Consider the following 16,721-nt stretch of genomic DNA (forward strand, 5'->3'; position numbering starts at 1 on the left):
CCGGCCCGCCCCGGCTGCCTCCTTACCGCCGTCAGGACTCTGAAGTGGTCGCGGGAGAGGTAGCGCAGCATCACCACGTTCAGCCGGCCCATGGCCTCGCCCTGCTCCTCCCGTGCCGCCGGCCAGAGGCGTGGTTCTTGCCCCGGCCACAAGGAGCCGAGTCCCGGAACCCCGTGTCCCAGTTCTGCCACTGCCCGCATGCGCAAACGCTGGGAAGCGCGAAAGCTGACGTCACTTCCGCCAAGCTGTGCAGGTCAGGTCCTAGCAGCTGCATAAACATTTATATTTCTGGTCGGACATAAGTCCGCGTAACCTCGCGACAGATCCATCGTAGAATACGCGTTCTCTTGGGCTGCTTTCATAGGGCCAGGCTGGATTAACTGACTACCTTTTCGCTCTGGGTTGTTTTACCATGAGCCGTATATATATCTGCCAGGATCGGCTGCCTAGGAGAAGCGTCCTTCTGCGAGAGAAAGAGAAGTAACTCGTTTCCCGAAGCACAGGCTCTGTCCCAGCGACTGACCACCGCACGGACAATGAACTCCAGAGGCCGCCACCGCGGACACCTACCGCTGCCCCCGACAAAGGTAACTTACAAAGTTATACCCCCAAACTGACGACCAAAGTGGCGATGCCGGCTGCAACTGCGCTTGCGCCACTAGGGCAGTGTGAGCCTACTGCGCCTGCGCGTTGGGTTTCGCGGGACGAGTGGGCGGATGCTCGGTGGGCTATCGCGCATGGGGTGGAGGGTGAGGGCAGAACGTTACATTTCCAAGCGCGCATGCGCGAAGGGGCTCTGAGGCAAGGAGGCGGGTGTAGAGCGGATCCGCCCAGCCCTGTGCACGGGGCACGAGAGTGTCTCGGGTCGGGTAACCGGGCCGCCACGCCGAACTGATGGGTTGCGGGGCACGTGGGCTTCTCGCGGAGCCTCCATGTTGGGGGCTGCGAGGTCCGTGGGTGTCTCTCCGCGGTCCGTGCCGACCCTGGTCTCCGTGTGTTGCCCTGGAGCAGTGTCCGTCTGCACCGCGCCTGGCCCGTTCCAGGGGTGCCGGAAACGACTCTCAGCTGAAGATTGCTGAGCTAGTGATGGCAACAAGCTCCCCGTTTGCAGTAGCTTTCCCTGCGTGGGCATGCATCTGACTTGCATCCCTATTCAACAACAACAAAAAGTGATTTTTTAACTTAACGTAACTTAAACTTAAACTTTACTTACATTTTATAAAAGTTATTAGGGTGCCTGGGGTCGATATACCATTTGTATTGATTAAATGAGCCATTTCCCCCATCCAGTCAGCCAACAGAGGGACATCCAGGCAGTCCTGCTCCAGGGTCGTTATATATTTTGCAGGTGAATTTCTGCAGCATTTTCTGTTTTAGTTGAAAGTTCCTGCCGTGCTACCCCCTCCGCTGCAAGCCATATTTCACCCACAGCAGGCTTTCTAATGTCCTCCTTGCAGTTGATTTCTGTTTTGTTTTCGTACTAGTTGCAGTATTGACAGTTCTTTTCACCGTGCCATTTGAAATAAGTGGAGTCAACGTGGTTGGGGCAAGCTGTGCAACATAATCATATTACCTGTCTTCTGCAGCGTTCATACTGTTAAACACTTGAAACCAGAAAGATGATTAGTCACTTGTATTCCACCTTTTGTTTGCTGAGTTACACCATTCCTCCTCAGTCTTCTGTATTTCTTGATGTGATGTGGCACTGCTGTGCAAGGCTGGTGATTGGGCTTTTAACTTGTACACACTGCATCTTTTGGGTGTAGCGTGTCCAGTTTTTCCAATACAGTAGAACCTCAGAGTTACGAACACCTTGGGAATGGAGGTTGTTCATAACTCTGAAATGTTCATAATTCTGAACAAAACATTATCGTTCTTTCAAAAGTTTACAACTGAACACTGACTTAATGCAGCTTTGGAACTTTACTATGTGAAAGAAAAATGCTGCTTTTAACCATCTTAATTTAAATTAAACAAGCACAGAAAGTTTTCTTACCTTGTCAAATCTTTTTTTTTAAATTTCCCTTTATTTTTTTAGTAGTTTATGTTTAAGACCGTACTGTAGTAGATTTGCTTTTTTTTGTATATGGTGCTGCCTGATTGCAGACTTCAGGGTCCAAATGAGGTGTTTGTTTGTAACTGAGGTTCTAATGAATATGAATGTTTGTTGATAGTCGACTCCTCAGTTTGTGAGCCATCTGCACCAGCATAGCCTTGCACTTATTCTTCACCGTCTGAACAGCTGCTTTGTCTTTCACAATATAAACTTAGCAATTGAAGTCATAACCCGGTTATGTGGCAGAATTGGGCATGATGTATGCGTCAGAGTTAAAATGGCCAGTTCTGAGGAGGGAATTTTCTTTAGTTGACTCGGATTAACTATAAGTTTCAACCGTGACTGACAGTACATCATTAAATCATGAAAAAGCTTGTAGGGCCTGCCTGGAACAGTGTTGATTTTGTTAAGGTCACAAAGTGTTTATTTCAAGAAAATTGGATAATGTTTGTTGTGTCAGCCAATATGCTACTAAGGAGACTTGCTGTGTAACACCATTCTGAGTCCTTTTACAATTGAAAGTGTAAGTTAAGAGCATCCCACTTCTTCCAAATAGTGGAAATGCATTCTCCCTGAGTGAGCCACCTAGTTGCCGCTGGTTGAATCATCATTCTTTGTTCAGAACCTTCTGTAGTCTTGTACCGTTCCCTGTACAAAAATTTTCTCTTTGAACTATGTGAGAACGGGATTTTATGCACAAGGAAATCCAAATTTGTTGGTAATACTTCAGTTGATTTGCTTCCAACTAGGTTTAGAAAATGGCAAAAGAACGTTACCAGGGTGGGGTTAGCAGGGGACCATAAGGGTCATCTAGTCTAACCCCCTGCCAAGATGCAGGATTTATTGTGTCTAAACAATCTAAGACAGACGGGTATCCAGCCTCCTTTTGAAAACCTCCAGTGAAGGAGCTTCCGCAACCTCCTTAGGCAGTCTATTCCATTTCCTAATGTTCTTACAGTAAGGAAGTTTTCTCTGAGATTTAATATAAATCTGCTATGCTTAGTTGGACCCTGTTGCTTCTTGTCCAGCCCTCTATGTGTGGCACCTTTTTCTTCAGTATCTTGTATACTGAATGGTTGCATCCAGCCATAACGTTGGCATCTTCTACACCAATGCCAATGTATTTTTTCAAGTCCAGATCATCTCTTTTAAAGCGTTATGCAAAGAATGTACTAATGAGTCTGCATCAGTGTCAGTTACAGGAATAATGCTGAAGAAAATTGACACCATTTTGCTTTTTGAAAAACAAGAGTATCTAATCACAACAGAAAGAGCCTTTGTTAGTATTATACCAGTGTTCTCATCAATTAGAAGTGAAAAGAAGCTGTCACCAATATCTGCGAGTAGTTCCTTGTGCAGCTCAAGACCCAAAACATTGAGTGATTTACATTTGGTATGATGAAGTGCAAATGTCTATGACACTTTAGAGGTAGGATTCAGTGATGGGATTAGCTGTCTTTAATGGTCAACTGCTTGAGCTGTGCTGTGCTATATAGCAAGCCAGTTTTAATTCTGCTTCTTCTTATTCCCCTGAAATATTCCAAATGAAATACTGCTGAATTGACTGGTTTCAGAGTAACAGCCGTGTTAGTCTGTATTCGCAAAAAGAAAAGGAGTACTTGTGGCACCTTAGAGACTAACCAATTTATGTAGCTCACGAAAGCTCATGCTCAAATAAATTGGTTAGTCTCTAAGGTGCCACAAGTACTCCTTTTCTTTTTGCTGAATTGACTGTAGTTCACTTGGTGCCTTCTCTTTTTGGGTGTTTGAAATATGCTTCTGCAATTTGGAGTGTGCCAGAAGATTCTTCTACAGATGCAGAGTGCAATGACACAGCACAGAAAGCCACAAAGGCATTCCCTTGCAGAGGCCACAGTCAATCTACAGAGAATAACCGTGAAAACCTCACAGTCAAGTTAACAATGAAGCACTGTTAGTATAAACTTAGTTTTGAACAATAAAATAACCTTTCCCACCCCTCTCAAAACAAGAAAGAACAATTTATAATGATTATTTGTTTTACTGACAAATATTTGTAAAAGAGATGTAAAAATCACATAAAAGAAATTTTGGGATGCATATGTTGTTGAATCAAGCCCATTGTCTACACATTTAAAGAAATTAAATTAGAAGCACAAAAATAGGTCAAACTGTAATATTTGTCGCTAGAAAAAAAATTAAACAACTACAAAGATGTATACTTTTAATTCAGGATCTGCTTCCCATTTCTTGTGTTGCTGTCGATGTTGAGCAGTTGTTTTTTGATGCTGCCTTTAAGTTTGTGTCAGATATATGGGAGTATGAGTACCCACTGCTTTAACAAGTTTTATTCCCATAACAAAACTGAGGACTGTGACCGGAGGCCCACCCTGGGCACTGTCTTTACTATGCCTATTCCCTGGAGGCACACCCCAATACTAAGTGCTGCTGTCACACAAATAACCATGAACAGCATAGCTAGTTTCTAGGTAATGGCAGCAGTTCTTGGAGTGGCAGATCTCCTACAAAATGTCTGAATTAGTTTGTCTCACCCACTCCACTGCAAATAATCTTATTCTTTCTGGATTGATCTTTCTCTCCTCAAAACTTCTTTAAAATGTTTTTCCTGTTATGCTGAACTGGGTCTTTGCTGTACAAGCATCTAAACTCTAGCTGAGGAGATTGGTGGGTTAAAGCACATTTCTTTGGCAAGCTTCCTTTGTATTGCAAAGCAGCTGCACAAAAGGAAGACTGATGCCAAGTTTGTTCCAGAGGAGCTGCTGTGAGCTAGAAGGTTAAAATACTTGTAAAGTTCAGAAGCTGGGGCAGGAAAGCCACAGAGATTAGTGTGAGACCAGAAAGAGAGGCCCAAGGCAACTGCTACTTGGCACAGGGCAGTGGCACCAGAAGCTTTTGCAAAATAATTGTGAACAAGCCCTGAGGAAGTACCTTATTCTGTCATTGATTTCTGCTTCAGATGGGAAACTGAATCATGAAATCTCCTGCTTGGAAAAAGGCAACACTCTCAATCTCCTCTTCCTTCATCACCACACGTGTACCCCATATACATAAATCCACTTATACACGCCCCCATTCCTAATTCCTCCTTCCCCTGCATTTAAAACCATAGTTCTATCTGGGTCACTCAGTCTGTTCTCTAGCCTTGCCCTTCCCTAGCATTCTGGCATATCAGTAGCAGCTCAACAGTTGGCTGTCAAATTCTCAGTGAGGGTTAACAGTGTCTGGCTACTCTGCTTCAACCTCATCCCCTTCTGCAATATCAGTAGGGGAGCACAGGCCACTGACCTCTCTGATTTCAAAAGAACAGTGACACCCAGGCCACTCAGCTTCTGGCTTGCTTCTTTCCCCAGGCGTGGTTTTATTTTTGAAATCAGATGTGTTCCTATTTTTAAAACATACTAGAACTAAGATCCCATCATACTTTATCAGATTAAAGCAACAAGGAGTCCGGTGGCACCTTAAAGACTAACAGATTTATTTGGGCATAAACTTTTGTGGGTAAAAAAACCACTTCTTCAGATGCAATCAGATTAAAGTTAGTTTTAGTGCCACATGTGAAATTCAGTCTTTAATGAGCTTTAATAAAACAGTACAGTGTAGATGTTTAGCCCACCTGGAAAACTTAGGTTTTCTGCCAATACAATTCTGGCAATATTTATGAGAAAATGATCTGTCTGTACCTTGCAATATAGAGAGAAAGCTCTTCCAAATGTTGGTTTAATATGGGTCAGTGAAATTAATCTAGTATTAGTTACCTCTGTAAGATGTTGAGAAGCATATGGTTACACAGGAAAGCAAAGTTTTCCCCTAACACAGGGGAGGTATTGGAAGAGCAAACATACAAAGGAGTCAAATGTCTGATTCCAGGCTGACATAAAATATGAATAAGGAACCAGGAAGTTTATATGAAAATGTGAGCCAATAGAAATGGAAGGCTTCAACCCATTGAGTTGTTTAGATTCACATTAGTGTGTAGAATTATCATGTTTGAGAAGAAACCCAGAGAGCACATTACACTGAATATACACCTGGTGACCTTGTGCACTTGTGGAATGAGAGAGAACATTAAGCGTTTAGCATCTGCTATTTGTAGATGGTACGTTCCAAAAATGTGTTTTGTGTGTTTAGTGGGAGGTTAAGCTATATCACAGTTAATTTGTAAATGCTAATATAAATTAAAATTTTAGACAAGTCATTAAGTGGTTCCAAAATCTGCTTCAGTGGCTTTATGCTAGTCAACATTTTTAGTGATGTTCTGGAAGAAAAATGTAAAGTCACTTCTAATAAAGTTTGTAGATGGCACAAAGAGAAATGCGGTGGCAAATAATATCGAGGACAGGTCATTGTTAGAGAGCAATCTGGATCACTTTGTAGAATGGTGTGATAGACTGTACCCCTGTATTTCCCCACTTGCACACTATTGTAATAATCTTTATACAAAGTATGCCCTGTGAAGTATTATTTAAAAACCATAAAATATGTGTGGCAACACTGTATGTAAAGTTATAAGATTCCACTGTATGGTGTTATTAAAACATGTTCCAAATCTGGGTAGTGAACAAACCAGTTCCTCAGAGACAAAGGGCAGCTGATGCCTCAGCCAGATGTAAACAAGGTCAGTGGACCATTAATTGCTAAGTGGCTATTTGTTGGCAAGAAATGGGCAAAAGCAGAAAATCTACATCTTAGCAAAGAAACAGTATGGGGTTCCCATCCACACAGTCTTCCTGTCGCTATGCTCCCAGCTGGAAATGCTTCTCAAAGGGTAGACAGGACTATAAAACGAAGGGGCAGACACCCTAAAGTACCCCTCCTCTTCTGTCTCTCTCAGCCAGTTCACTGCACAAGAAGGAACAAAGGAAGCAGCCATTACACAGAAGAAGGGATCCTGGCCTAAGGAGTTTGAAACACGTGGTGAGAAAAACTTTGTTTTGAATTTAACATAGTTTAAGTTAGGCACTAGTTGCATTTTATCTTTATTATTCTTGTAACATTTTGCCTCATTACTTGTATTCACGTAAAATATATCTCTCTGTAGTTAATACATTTGTTTTATTGTTTTATATAACCACTGTTTGAATTAGTATGTTTGGGAAACTCCAGCTGGAGTAACAAGGTTTGTGCATATCATTTCTATTAATGAAATGATGGACTTTATATAAGCTTGTATTGTTCAGGAGAGGGCTGGGAAGTACCAGATGTAAATTTCTGCAGAAAATCTGGGGCTGGGCGTGTATTGGGGTCATCCTGCAATGTGATTCAGCTAGTAAAAGCCTGGAGGTGACTAGCAGGGTGCCAGTGCACACAGACATAGGTGTACATAGGACTAACTTACATGCTGGCTGGAGACCACAGCAGAAAAGCATCACAGGTAAGAGCAGGGATGGCACAGTTACTTAATAGTCTAGATTGTACCCTGGGTATGTTACAGGTGGACATAATAAACAGCATGTACATTAATTAGAGCGGTCTGAAATATGAGATGACTTTTTCAGCAGACATTTTTACTAAAAATTGTCCCATTTTTTCATTGGAAAATTTTGAAATTTGAATACTTTCAACCAGCTCTAGTTGTAATACAGATTGAACCTCTCTAATCTGGCACCCTTGGGACTTGACCAGTGCCGAACCACAGGAGGTTAATGCAGTGTGTCAGCAGGTCTCCATAGGCGTGGGAAGTAGGGGTGCGGGGGGTGCTGTAGCAGACCCAGGCTTTGCACCCAGCTTGGCCCCCCCCATCTGGGGGCCCCACTGCCACCTGGGGTCACTGCTTGTCATAAATATAAAGGGAAGGGTAAACACCTTTAAAAGCCCTCCTGGCCGAGGAAAAGCCCTTTCACCTGTAAAGGGTTAAGAAGCTAGGTTAACCTCGCTGGCGCCTGACCAAAATGACCAATGAGGAGACAAGATACTTTCAAAGCTGGAAGGGGGAGAGAAACAAAGGGTCTGGGTCTGTCTGTGTGATGCTTTTGCTGGAGACAGAACAGGAATGGAGTCTTAGAACTTAGTAAGTAATCTAGCTAGATATGTGTTAGATTATGATTTCTTTAAATGGCTGAGAAAAAAAGCTGTGCTGAATGGAATGGATATTCCTATTTTTGTATCTTTTTGTAACTTAAGGTTTTACCTAGAGGGATTCTCTATGTTTTGAATCTAATTACCCTGTAAGGTATTTACCATCCTGATTTTACAGAGGTGATTCTTCTTACTTTTTCTTCTATTAAAATTCTTCTTGTAAGAAACTGAATGCTTTTTTCATTGTTCTTAAGATCCAAGGGTTTGAGTCTGTGGTCACCTATGCAAATTGGTGAGGATTTTTATCAAACCTTCCCCAGGAATGGGGGTGCAAGATTTTGGTGAGGATTTTTGGGGGAAAGACGTTTCCAAATGACTCTTTCCCAATAATAAACCCGGTTAGATGTTTGGTGGTGGCAGCAAAAGTCCAAGGGCAAAAAGGTAAAATAGTTTGTACCTTGGGGAAGTTTTAACCTAAGCTGGTAAAAGTAAGCTTAGGAGGTTTTCGTGCAGGTACCCACATCTGTACCCTAGAGTTCAGAGTGGGGAAGGAACCTTGACATGACTGCTGGCCCCCCAGCCGGGGTCACGGCTGCCGGCCTCAGGTCTCAGCCGCTGGCCCCAAGTCTTCCCCTTCCCTCCTAGAGCTTGAATGCCACGAATCAGGTGTTTGCGGTGCTCTGGAAGTGCTGGGAGGGAGGAGGAGGAGGAATTGGTAAGCACGGGCCGCCGGCGCGCGAGAGGCGCAGGGGGAGTGGGACTGGGGGCGGGGAGCTTGGTGCCGGTGGATGCTCCTCACCCACTAATTTTTCCCTGTGGGTGCTCCGGGGCTGAAGCACCCATGGAGCTGGTGCCTGTGCCAGACCATGGATGTTGCCGGACCAGGGAGTGCCAGATTAGAGAGGTTCAACCTGTATAACAAAATGAAAGGTCAGTCATCTAGCAGCAAAGAATGTTGGCCATGCTTACAGGATTGAGGTATTTTGGAAAGCCGTGTCTTTGAAAAGGACTTAGTAGTCATTTAAGATCACCAGCTAAACATGAACTGTGGCAAAAAGGGATAATGCAATATTTGGAGGTATTAAGAGGCAATATCAATCAGAAGGAGAGAAGTGACATTACCTTTGCATGTGGCTTTGGTGAGACAAGTAGGTCAATATTATGTCCATTTCTGTTGTCACTTCTAAAAGGATATTGAAAAATTGGACAGGATTCAGGGAAGAGCTCCAAGAATGATTTGAGAACTGGAAAATATACCTTGGGGTGAGAGACTAAAGGAGCTCAATTTAATTTTGTTGCAGGAAAGGTTGTTAATAGGGGACTACATGTGGAGAAGATACCTTCTACAAGAAGACTTTTTAATCTGGCGGACAAATGCATAATAAAATCCAGTGTCTGGAAGTTGAAGATAGAAAACATTGATTGAGAAATCAGATGAACATTTTAAGTGAGGGTAATTATCCAGTAGAGCATATTACAAGGGATGTGGTAACCTTTTTGTGGAATCTTTAAATCAAGATGGGATGCCTTTCTAAACATTATAGAATGTAATTACAAGGTTTCGGGCTAGAACTGGAGGAAATCTGTTGTCTTCAGGAAGTCAGACTACATGTAATCATCATAATGGACCCTTATGAACTTAAAATCTCTGACTCTACCAGGGCCCTTTTTCAAGCCCTGTGTATTGTTGATCATTAAACTGGATGTTTATGAATTGAGAGGCAATAACGTTCTATTTTATTCTCTTAAACTGTTCTGTATGTAAATTATTTTATTTGCAGCAGTGGAAGTTTAACAAATACATTCGTTTTGCTTCCTAGTTATAACTTGTCATTTCATAATAATGGAAAAGCATTGGCATCTCCTCAAATACTTTCTAAAATGATACCAGAAAAAGTAGTGGTAGGTGTGTGTCTTGAATGTATATTTATATGATGAAATCTTCACTTTCTGCTACTGAATTTGTGTAACTGCCTAAAGACCCTTCTTTTTTCATCCCAGTTTCCTTGTGAAGTTATTTAGGTGACATGAAGAGTATTCTTCCATTAGCTTAAACTTTGGCCTCTTAATCTTCACATGGAGAATATATATTTATATTTTTATCTGTTGGACCTGAAATTTGGGTGATCAAACTTTTTAATGTCATCTCTTTCTTTTTTAGTTGTATTATTTTTATTGGAATGACAAGTTATGAAATTATTACTTAATTGAATACATCCAGTGTCTTTGTCTAAAAACAGGATTCACATTTGTGAAGAGGTTTATGTACTTTGTCTGCCCTACATGTTGTCTGTACTTGTTTTGATGGTTGGCTGTTAACTCGGATCTTCATTCTTAATGTAATTCATGTACAGTAATCATTTGTGATCCTTCCTGCTTTCACAAACTGAATTCCAAGAAACGGTGTATGCTGTATTTAAACTACATAAAGAGTATAAAGGAAAAAGTTGAATAATAACCTATTCTGTGGTTTAGTTTATTTCTTTCTAATTAGCTTTCTAAGCCATGGCTGTATTAAGGACAATTTATAGTGTGGAATTCATTAGCCACATTTGCCTCTGGTGTATTAATGTTTATGAAGTGCAAAATATGTTAAAAGGGTAGGAAAGTGTGGTTAATCTGTTAGAAGATCAGTGGATTTAAGTAGGAAAACACACATAGGATTGTGACTTATGCTAATTCATGTCCAGTGTGGTGTGAATGTTAAAGCTAAATTCTTAATTTTCTTTCACTGCTGTTCTGTTGTTCATTTATGGACATTTTCATGACATAATGAGTTTCACGCACCTCTTCCAGATTCACTTCTTGGCCTCTCTTGAGCAGTTTGTCAACTGCCCCAATGAATGTGGTGGCTTTCTGATGTATCTTTAGAACACTGAGAATACCTGAATCTGTGAGTTGGTTTCTCAATCTAGCTGTCTCCAGGTGAAAAATTAGACTATTAACCCACTACACCTTGCTAGTTTATTAAATACTGACATTTGGAATGTTTCCATATAAAGACTGTACTGAGCTTCATGTTCTTGGCTTTGGACAAGGAATGTTAGCTTTTATAGTTTTCTCCAGACTGTAGGACATTTAAGTGCCTGTCTGTTTAAAACACTTTTTCTGGTGTAAGATATGCTGATGTACCTTGGCTTCCAAATGAATCAAGCCCTGCTAAGTCCTCTTAATATAACACCACATGAAAACATTCATTGCTTACAAGAAGACAACTTGACAGTTAATTCAAATAAAATGAAATGTTAAACTTCCAGCAGAAACAGTCAATAAGGAATCTTTCTTAAAAATTCATTATGAGCGCAACAGTCACAAGTTTAACTGGTATAAAAATGTTTGTAAGAGTCTGCACTGATATAACAAAACTAATGAAAACTATAAAAAGTGACAGGTTTCAGAGTAACAGCCGTGTTAGTCTGTATTTGCAAAAAGGAAAAGGAGTACTTGTGGCACCTTAGAGACTAAGCAATTTATTTGAGCATAAGCTCAAATAAATTGGTTAGTCTCTAAGCAAGTACTCCTTTTCTTTTTATAAAAAGTGATTATTGGTTTGTCAACAAACTTTCGCTGACATTAACTTCATGAAAAACAAGAATGTGCATTTTGATATTTCTGAATATTGTAGCTTTGATCCATATATTAAGAAGATTAGCATAGAGAAAATGAGTGTTAGTAAAGCTTTCCTAATGAATAGCAGTATCCCTGCCAGATTTACAAATGCTGTACATTCCTTTCTGAAGGTAGATTTATAAACACCCAAAAGCTCTTGTTGAAAGTAAGGCTTGAACAGTGTGGTTCATATACTAGGCTCTTTCATAGTAGTTTTAGAAAGCCACTGTTCTCAGGGTACATATGAATGGTCACAAATTTATTACTGCAGGTGGCCCTTTTCAAATGAAAGCCAGTAACAGGTCTCCTGGGATTAGATCTGGTACTGTTACAATTCTCAATTTAGTTACACTGACATCTGTATTCAACTAATAGTGGAAAAATGTCTGAACTAAAAGTTGGTTTAACGAGCCCGCAGTGATCCTCAAACTTTATTTGCATATTCCTTCTTAGATCCGCAAGTCAGTAGTTGGCATTGGCCATGATGGTGTTGAGTCACCTCATGAATCTTGGTTGGTGGTAAACCAACTCTCTTTGCAACAGAGTGGTAGTTCATCCAGTTCGTGTGAGGTCTACCTGGGGTCAATTCCCTTGATATTATGTCTGAAAATATCCTCTTGAAAATGTTTTAAAGGGGTATTGTGTATATTTTCAGGGTAAGTAATACTGGAACTTTTCAGTTCTAATTAGGTGAGGTAAAAGTTTAACATAGTTTAATCTTTCCCATAATATCATCTTAGGCTACTATTCTTCATAATTTGTGTTATAAACTTTAGTGCTCACAAAGCACATTATTAGTTTAATACTCATGATTGACTGTGGTGTGAAGTTTAGTGCTCATGAAGTGTTTTAGTGCTTTTGTTGGTTAGGGGGACTTGCAGACTGAAGTACTACATTTATTCATAGAACAGGTATAGCAAGGGCAGCAAAGTTTCCCTACTCTGCCTCATCAATGTGACACAGTCTTAACCAGCTGTAAGGATGTGATGGGGTGTTCACAGGGTTAAGGCAGACCGACGTAGCAAATGAAACAACTCTCCAGCTGCCAAAGTTCTTCTGCACCATCCCATGCCAATTCTCATCTGAATGCATATTGATTTGTTTGTGATCCTTATTTAGGATGTGTTTCAGTTTCCTAATTCCTCCCCTGCAGTTTCACTTAGATATAATATTCTTCACCTGGTCTTTGTATATGCAGAAGACAGTATATAAATATACTTCATTTACATTCTTTCACTGCTCTTGCTGTATCTACAAACTCTAGCCTTGTGCAGCGCAGAAAGAACTAGGATAGAAAAAATATGTAGTATTGTCCTAATGTAGAGTAACATATAGAGTTTATGTCAGAATTCTCATTTTTAACACTCATGGTAAATTTTAATGAATTGCAAAAATTATTTTGAATCCATCACTTCCCCAACACCTTTTATAACTAGTCCTTTGGGATCTGGGTGCATCTTGTTTTTCTCAGGTTACCTTTATGCATTCTCAATTATTGACACACATAATATTCTTTTAACATAATTTTAAAATGATGCACGCAAAAGAATGTGTTTATCATAGCACTCCAAACAAAAACTGCCACTAAAAATAGAAACACAACCAGAAGTAAAGTCAGTGTACAAACTCCTTCAGATTACATAAAATGAAGCACTTGGAAACACAAAAATGACTCTGTTTTGTTTAAAGTTATGCATATTATTTCTGGATAGCCAAATCAAATGATGCTTATTTCTCAAGGGATTAAAAAATGAAGTTTTTTGGAGACAGTGATTGTATACTATAGCTATCAGGTAGATAATGGTAATGTCAAAAAGCTTGCATGTGAGGATGCTGGTTAAATTAAATGAACACAAAAGACCCAATGAAAATGTAAAGTTTGGCTGGAAGAAGGGTGAATTTAATCAAAAGTAATATTTATTTTAAAAATAAAGATTGACTTTATTCTTTGTTTTCCATTTCAAAAGAAAAACAACACGCACCCACATCAATGGGTGGGAGAGATTGATGGGGCCAGTGGTGAAAGGGGCATTGTCCCAGTAGCAAGGGACGGAGACATCCATCAGGGGACAGTAGGTAGCGCCTCCCCCGGTAGTCTCTGGCAACCATTGGACAGCTGGAAGAGGGGTGCTGATTCACCAGCTCCCAGGATTTAACCTAGCACAAGGGCCATGTAGAGCCTCTTTCAGCTGCGTTCCAGCAGTTTATCCTACCCATCTGAACTAGGAATGGGAACCCTGCCTGACAGATGCTGTGGGTCTAGCCGATTACTTGTTTAGGGGGTCAGGCATCAATTTTTTTCTCCAGTGGGCCAACTGGCAGAGGCCCAGGGAGTTTTTTGCCTTCCTCAGAGCACCTTCAAGCCACAGTAGGTTAAGTAGGAACATGCTTAGTACCTAACTGAGGTACTAGGATAGAATTTTTTATTTGTCGCAACTTGTGGCCAGTTTCTAGTGCACTTAAGAGAATAAAATAAACAGTTCCCAGAGGTAAAAGACCTGGGATTTTGGTGTTGGGCCTTGGGCTCATGTATTAGGGTACGACTTTGTGTCCTTTGTAGGCTGAGGTCAGACCTTGTGGCCATCATGGGCCAAGGTTCCCACCTTGCTTTCCCCCTCGCAGGGGAGAGGTTGCTAGGAGTCAGAGAGGCGAGCCTATCCTGCATTATGTGTATGGGTGCCAATTATAGGTTATATGGTAAGGAAAGTATGGGTGATGAGCAGGTAGCATCCCACCCCTATGTTAAAGTTTAATAAATGTTGTGGCCTGCCACTAAAGTCCATGCATGTGTCTGTCCTCATTTTGCCACTGTGTCCACATCAAGCTCGTTTTCTTATATTTACAGCAGACCCAAAACATTTTTGTTATCTATTTGATATATAAAAAGTATAGGCTAATAGTGCTGTTTGGTAATGTGTATGTGCCTTATTCAAGCAGTGATTTGTTTGCCTAAATAAGGCCCAAGTCCTGGAAAGACTTAAGCACACGCTTAACATAATACACACTGAGGCCTGGTCTACACCATAAAGTTACATCAATGTAAGTTGCCTTGCGTCGACCTATTTATGCATGTGTCTACGTTCAGATTTGTCTTCAGTTGATGTAAGTATCGCATTATGGTGATGCAGTAAAACTACCTCCTAAAACAGCATAGTCGACCTACTTTGGTAAATGCAATGTGAGGGTTGTCACTGCAGGACATAGCAGGTTGACCTAGGTGTTGACCCTAGCAGTCATCCAGTCACTGTCACACAATGCCCCATTCCCCACAACAGTGACTGCAATGCTCACAATTTTAAACTCTACTGCCTGCCTCTCCCCCTGTAAAAACCCTGCATGTTTTTGAAATGCCCTTTTCTGGTTGCCTATCTTGGCAAGCTCACCTAGCAGGTTACCTTCTTTTGTGTACGTCCCACTGCCCAACGAATTGTGCTGGCTTCACACATAGAGAGAAGGACCAGACATGATCCTGCCTGGAGCAGGAAAAAAGTATTGGATCTCCTTGGCTTGTGGGGAGAAGAGGCTGTGCAAGCTATGGAACAGCTGTAGAAATCTGAACATCTACGAATAGATTGTATGAAGGATGCTGACAAAGGGGCATGACAGGGATCAGCAGCCATGTGATCAGTGAAGAAACTTCAATCGGGATATTGCAAGGCCAAGGAAGGCAAGAAGAAATCTGGTGCCTCCCTGTAGACCTGCCATTTTTACAATGAACTGCATGCCATACTTGGTGGTGATACCACTATCATGCCACAGACCACTTTGGCTATCTGGGAGGAGCCTGAGACGAAGATTTCTGCCATGAACAGTGAGGAAGAGGGTGGGGAAGACTGGACAGGGGACTCCAACCATGCTGTGAGCCAGGACCTGTTTGAAGCTCAGCAGGAGTCTAGCGAGTCATGCCAGGTGAATGCAATGACCCTGTAGATGAAGAGGAAGGGAGCTCAGGTAAGTCTGTAGATGCATTTCTCTTAAAATGTTTAATTTGCTTTTCTTTCCTCTTCTCCCTTCTACTCCCCCATTTAAAGATGGGACCTGGCCCATCCCTAATTTTACAAAACAGAGGTAGCAACTTTTATTTGCTTTATTGGTATATTATGAGAAAATAAAAAGGAAATCAATGAAAAACAAACTCTTGAATTATTACTATGACAGTCCGCTTGTATGATCCACATCAATCCTATTCTACCTCTACCAAAGTACAAACCGGTTGAGTCATCTTTTGCTTTTCATTCCCCTGTCGGGCCAGGTCGGGGGAGGACTTTGCGGAGCAAGTTGTTTATGTGGCTAGGGATGTCTCTTGTATCCTCCGGAGAGTTCTCAGTGAAACTATCATAGATATAATGTGTAATCCTATCCGTCTCTGGGATGATGGCCTTATGTTAGACGGCTTTCGTTTCACCCTCTACCCTTGTTCTTGTCACACAGACAGAAAGCAGAAGACCAGAAGTCTGAAGTGCAGGCAATGCGATGTTTATTGGGGTTAGTTCCAAGCAAACATATTCATAGGTCTATACGCCGGCAGAGTCTGTTTCCCAGTGTCCCGTTCCCAGCTCTGACGCCACAGAGCCTTGCCTGTGTCCCCATTTCCCCCTCCCCATTTCCAATTTCCCGTCTTTTCCTTCTTAGCAGGCTCAAATATACCTGCAGTGCATGCCCACAGTCCCTTACAATTTATGGTCATGTTCCAGTTTGGAGGGTCATGAGTCGAGGGTCTTCATCCCGCCTCTTTTGTATCCCATGGGAGGGGTGAGGAGTGAGGTTGTGCTGGGAGGACAGGGACAGGCATTTCTTCGGCCTTTTAGTGTTTTATACCTTCCCCCCAATATCTCTTTGTCCCTCCTGACTGGTTGCTTGACCTTGCCATGAGATAGGGGTTAAGGCAATCTTAAAGTGTGCTCATATATTACACTCCCACCATGCCTTGTAATATTTTAGCTCTATCTCTCATCTTTTCTCACTGTACTAAAAGCCCCATCTGGTTGTGGGAAGTGCAACACACAGTGTCTTTGTTCATCGTTCTTCACACATATTAGTA

The 16,721-nt window shown here is 41.6% G+C and overlaps 2 protein-coding genes across 4 annotated transcripts in view; one reads left to right on the forward strand and one right to left on the reverse strand.

Moving 5' to 3' along the window:
• RIOK2 (RIO kinase 2) overlaps positions 1-337 on the reverse strand; it is a 38,693-nt gene extending 38,356 nt beyond the window's left edge. The window contains exon 1 of one of the 2 annotated variants that reach the window (XM_073344575.1): positions 27-337. In XM_073344575.1, the coding sequence (XP_073200676.1) occupies positions 27-200 (174 nt within the window). In that variant the 5' untranslated portion in view covers positions 201-337. The remainder of the gene's footprint in view (positions 1-26) is intronic. The other variant, XM_073344574.1, reaches the window with a different exon arrangement.
• Positions 259-16,721, forward strand: part of LOC140911472 (uncharacterized) — a 91,926-nt gene continuing 75,463 nt past the window's right edge. The window contains exons 1-3 of one of the 2 annotated variants that reach the window (XR_012158980.1): positions 259-587; positions 6,888-6,970; positions 9,373-9,648. Coding sequence is in view for 1 of the 2 variants with exons in the window: in XM_073344576.1 (XP_073200677.1) it covers positions 6,040-6,152; positions 6,888-6,970 (196 nt within the window). In the remaining variant the exon portion in view is untranslated. Of the gene's footprint in view, positions 588-5,542; positions 6,153-6,887; positions 6,971-9,372; positions 9,649-16,721 lie in introns of those variants that run through there. The other variant, XM_073344576.1, reaches the window with a different exon arrangement.

This window comes from Lepidochelys kempii, chromosome 5, assembly GCF_965140265.1.
Source record: "Lepidochelys kempii isolate rLepKem1 chromosome 5, rLepKem1.hap2, whole genome shotgun sequence".
Lineage (NCBI taxonomy): Eukaryota > Metazoa > Chordata > Testudines > Cheloniidae > Lepidochelys > Lepidochelys kempii.